The 5,575-nt window shown below is 36.9% G+C and overlaps 1 protein-coding gene across 6 annotated transcripts in view; it reads right to left on the minus strand.

Annotated features, from left to right (window-relative positions):
* The window catches only part of Cdk8 (cyclin dependent kinase 8), a 125,994-nt gene that overhangs the window by 20,328 nt on the left and 100,091 nt on the right, over positions 1–5,575 (minus strand). For all 6 annotated transcript variants that reach the window (XM_008822342.3, XM_008822334.2, XM_008822351.2 and 3 more), the window contains 2 exons: positions 3,133–3,190; positions 821–952 (listed from right to left, as the gene is read on the minus strand). In XM_008822342.3, coding sequence (XP_008820564.1) covers positions 821–952; positions 3,133–3,190 — 190 coding nt within the window. The remainder of the gene's footprint in view (positions 1–820; positions 953–3,132; positions 3,191–5,575) is intronic.

Raw genomic sequence — 5,575 nt, forward strand, 5'->3', positions numbered from 1 at the left:
AAAGATGTCAGTAAGCATTAGTTGAATTATTACACTCATTATAATATATAACACCTAAGTATAAATAAATAGGAATCATGGCTAGCCAACAGAGGAAACACATAAATGCTGGCAAAGTGCTGGTGGTGAATGTGGTGTCATTACTAATAATGCCTGTCACAGGGAGGGAGGAAGCATAAGAGCACTAGTTTCCCAATTCTTTATAACAGGAAATAATCAAAACTATTAAGTACACTCATTATAATATATAACACCTAAGTATAAATAAATAGGAATCATGGCTAGCCAACAGAGGAAACACATAAATGCTGGCAAAGTGCTGGTGGTGAATGTGGTGTCATTACTAATAATGCCTGTCACAGGGAGGGAGGAAGCATAAGAGCACTAGTTTCCCAATTCTTTATAACAGGAAATAATCAAAACTATTAAGAACTCTGTTCTTAGTTGACTAAAATGTCCTAGCTCCTAAATTTCTTCATTTTTCCCCTTTTATTTTAGAGTTATCTTTTAGAAATTATTTCTTTTGGTGATGAAAAGAGAATTATATGAAGTTCAACTATTTAAAATTTTTACGGTTTTCTCTTTTCATATAAAGTTAAAGGTAAACCTTTTACTTAAAAACATTCTGAGTATCTAACGTTCTAGGTAAAGAGATGTATGAAAAAACATACTCCTTAAGGCTAATGGCAATATTTTTAGGTGGTGGAATTCTAGGTTACTTTTTGTTTTTATAATTTGCTATACTACTTGATTTAAACATGTATAGAAACACTTAACTTTTACAGAAAGAATTCATGGAATTCTAATTAGTTCTACTCACCAATTGCTTTGGTATAATGTCTTGCTCCAAGGAGCAGTTCTGGAGCTCGGTACCAAAATGTTACAACCACTGGATCCAAATCTGCTAAAGGCTTCAAAGGTGAATTAAATAATCGGGCAAAGCCCATATCAGCTGTTAAAAAAAAAAAAGAACAAAAAAAACCTTAGGTAAATAGATTTATATATCTAATTTTATATAGAGAGATAGTCTTAATTTTACCAATATAAGTAAGGTATGAAAAATGGGTTCAAATCTGGGGGTAGGGGATAAAACATCTTACCAGTTTTTTGGTTTTATTTTTCACAAATTTAAATATACAATCAGTTTGAGATCTTCAGTCTTTTTGACTTCACTGTCACCCTACTCTTCAACTGGGCTATAAACAAGCTCTGCTGCCAGAGGTCGAGGGCAGCCATGTTCCTCTGCCTGACTTTTTTCCATGAGTCACCTCACCACTGGGAACAGGTGCTGAGCTGCACTTCAATTCTCTGTGCTCTCATGTACTGTTAGAGTAAGGCTTTCCATTGTCTGCATCAACAAGCTTGCTTGTTGGCATTATCAGAGCTGAATACATGATATTTTAATACTATTTTCTCCATATTTTTTTGGACAGAATTTCACTAACTTAATTTTAAATGTCATAGCATTTTCTTAAGTTGGAAAAGACTAAAGATTATTTACTTCAATCATATCCTTCTTCACACAAGAAAATTGAAGTTCAGTAAGTCACAAACTCAAACCTCAAAGCTGACATTAAACAGAATTGATGGCACTAAACACAGCTCACCATATCATGTAGCTATTTGGGTACAGATTTTTGTCCTACTAAATCATAATCTTTGAGGCAAAACCTTTGCTTCATCTACACTGTGGTTGCTATCACATACAGAGTGATTACACACAGGTTTTACTAAATACAGGATAATACTATCTACCATCCATATAAACATTTCAAGACTCATGAACCATGGGTTATTCTAATATATTGAATGAAGCAGATTCTCCTTTAACTGTCTTAAATATAGAGGGGGGGAAACCCCCAAAATTTCCTTTTAAATGTGAATGGTTGAAGATACAGTGCCAGCCAAATCTGCCAAAAGATTATCTCAAAGGTATTATGTAACATTTTTCTAAGTCACATAGCAAAGACATTAAAAATTTTAGTCATCGATTGCACACATATACATTCTTAGTATGTCTGGGCTTATTCTATTCTGCATGCCCTGAGCTTACATTTGACTCTGATGCCACCAGACTCTACTGAATACATTCCCTTAAAAGCACATCTGAAGACCTTGAGATGAGAACTGACAGGGCTTGGATCTCACAGAAGGCCAAAGCCTTTAGTACACTAAAGTGAATGTAAAGCTCTCACAACTAAAAATTTACAAAGTCCATATCATAAAAGAGTATTTTCAAGGTCTGCTTAGAAGTGGAAGTCGAGTTATGGGGGATTTATAAAGGAGGGTAGGGAAGACTGGCTAAGAACAGTCAAGTTCTGCTTTGTTAGTGAGATGGTACAAAGCCGAGGATGCCTCTAATTCATGTGAAACCTCGCAACCAGAAGTAACTGTTCACTTTGTTGTATGTTCTTGCAATTATGTATCTTAACTATATGACTTCATAATTTAACTACATTTCTTCTACCCCTATACCAAACAAACTAAATAGAAGTGACAAGCACAACTCAGCAAAGTGACAGTGAAACAACCAACCAGTTATGATAAATAAATTTGGCTCTGTCCTTACAGATTTTCACACTAGAGTGGTCTGATAAATTTTTGTTCTGATATACAAGACAACAAAACATGTCAAGATACAGAATGCCAGTTAATGCTTTTCCTATTAGACACAAGCATACAAAACAGTCTTGCTGTAACAAAAGTTCTATACCTATCGGTTCATGATTTTTCTGTAGTTTGTAGCTCCCCTCTAGGGGAACAAAAAAATACATGTTCTCCTTTAATATGGCTCAGGTGAACAGGACTGGTGGCAGAATTAAAAACAGTGTTTTCTCTAACAGAGAGAAAAGCCAGGCAGCTCCACAGGCTTTGTTTAATGAATGCAGAGGTTTTGAGGAAATTTGTTTGGCTTGTTTTATAACTACAACAATTCATTCTCTAAGGATTGCCTGACACCTCTCAAGAGTATAAAACATATTTCCCTTCCATGTATAGTCTTTAGCAATGTCTTTGGAGTATATGAACTATAAGAATTTATGCATATTATTACAGGAAAAAACGAAGTGATAAAATTGTCTGCAAAAGTTTTAAAAGAGTATTACACTATGACTTATCAAAGATAAAACATACCAATTTTTACTCTTCCTCGCTCAGGACCTTCACCCATAACTAAAATATTAGCAGGTTTCTGTGGAAACAAAATAGTATTGTTTTCAGTAGACAATAGTTTTCTTCGAAATACACAATATGCCAATATAACTTAAGAATTTTTTTTACTAAAAAATTAAAACTAAATACAGGCAGCCACAGAAGAAACTGTACATGTACAAGCAAAATAGCACATGAGGCCCAAGGTGGCAATACTGTTGCAGACAGCCAAGGCTTTTCTTGGCTTTGTTAATTAGCCTGCTTTCACTGTAGACTATGTGAAAGGAGCTTACAATCATGGTTCTAGCTCTCTTTTCCCCTCCTCCCCACTTTTTGGTTTTTGAGACAAGGTCTCTCACTCTGTAGCCCGGGCTGGACTCAAATTTGTGGTGATCCTCTTGTCATATCCTCCTGAGCACTGGATTACAGGCAAGAAAAACCAAGTCTATTCATGCTTTCAGTTATATAAAAGATTCTATGAGTTTAAGGAAAAAATTAATTTGTAAAAATCATCTAATACAAAGTAGCAAATTAATTACAGGCAAGGATTCACTTGATATCCTTTTTTTGGATATCACAAGATACACACCTATGTTTAATATAAAGAAATCTAATACGGTCTTTTCTAAGCAAGTAAGCAAATTCAACTTTTCATGGTAACAGTTTTGAGCTTTTTATTCTTAAATACAAAAGAAAGCTAAAGTAGAATTTCAGTTTCAAAAATCTCTAAAAAAAAGATGTTACATATGTTAACAGTGGCATCTAATACTCTAGTACATAGGAGGAAGTGGGGAGGAGGCAGAGGAAAAACAGAAGGGAAAGAACAGAGGGAGGACAGACGGAAAGAAAGAGAGGGGGCAGAGGGAGGACAGAAGGGAAGGAAGGAGCAAGGGCAGGAAAAGGAGGAAGGAAAAGAAGGCAGAGGGAGATCAGGGAAGAGGCAGAGAGAGGACAGAAGCAAAGTAGAAGGAGGGAGGGCGGAGGGAGAACAGAGAGGAAAGAGGAGGAGAGGCAGAGGGAAGACAAAGGGAAAGGAAGAGGCCCTGGTTTCCCTCAAACCTTACTCTGCTATCCTAACTACAAATTGGCCTTTAATTTTACCAATCTGCTAAAGAGACCTGAAGCTAGATTAGAATGCCTTTTCAAATACTAATCAAAACAATAACTTTAAAATCATATTAGAAATGTTTATGAAGGCTGTTTAAAAGTGGCCACCATTTCACAGGCTTCTCTGTGGGTTTTTTTGGGGGGGGGTATTGTTGTTTTGAGACAGGGTCTCCCTGTAGCCCCAGACATCTTGGAAATCTCTATGTAGACCAGGTTGGCCTCAATCTCGCAAAGATGTGCCTGCCTCTGCCGCTCAAGCACTGGGTTTGAGGCCCTTGCCACCATGTCCAGTTACAACCAAATTTGGAGATGGCCATATATATTACTATAGTATACTATTCTACTAACTACCAAAGATTGACATTAATTTTTTATAACAGATCAAAAGAAAAAAAGATGCTGCTGCTAAAATGGCAGGATACGGGATTCAGAGGTTAAAAATTTTTAGAAGATGATCACATGACTTTACAAGACTAGTGCAGTGCAGATTCTACCAGCTCTAGACGACTTTACAAGACTAGTGCAGTGCAGATTCTACCAGCTCTAGACGACTCTACAAGACTAGTACAGTGCAGATTCTACCAGCTCTGGACAGTCTGTTTCCCTTCCTAACACAGCATCCTGTAGCAAGTTCTTGAATTACTGTGTTCTGCTATCAACACCATATTTTATTCCACAAAGAAATTCCAGAATCTCTATCATTACCACACATTTTTGACCACTGGGATGACTGGATAAGTGCCAAAAGGTAAGTATAACACTATTTCTAGGCAGCTATGGCACAGGTGCTGCCCAGGGGGATAGAATTGCTTTTGTACACTGCATTAATCAATCAACCCTGGATTAGTCATATCAAGTCTGGCAGTGATTTCACCTGGGGAGGGAAACGGCTGGTGCTCAACTGACAATGCAGGTTCATGACCAGGACAGAATGCTCTTCTCAGGGTTCTTCGGAGCAGCACTTCCTAAACCTCTAAGGCATGCCTATACCTCAAGCCCATTTTTAATCTCTTCCTATCAAATCCATCTTCTATAATTGTTACCTTCTTGATTAGAATCTTCATAGAAACACAGAAAGTTATGATAGGAAGACTGAAAGAAAAATAATGCAAAATGATACACAGACTATGATTAGAACTGGGTCTTATTTGCTTTAAAAAAGGTCCTACGTATCTCAGGCTATCCTCAAACTTAAGTAGCTGAGGATTACAGAATTACAGGTCTATGTGGCAGTGAGGGTGGAACCCAGGGCTCTATGCATGTTAGGCAACCACCCTACCAATTGAGCTATATCCCCACTTTTTTTTTTTTTTTTGTT

The sequence above is a fragment of the Nannospalax galili genome, unplaced genomic scaffold, assembly GCF_000622305.1.
Source record: "Nannospalax galili isolate Female #2095 unplaced genomic scaffold, S.galili_v1.0 scaffold1752, whole genome shotgun sequence".
In the NCBI taxonomy this organism is placed as follows: Eukaryota; Metazoa; Chordata; class Mammalia; order Rodentia; family Spalacidae; genus Nannospalax; species Nannospalax galili.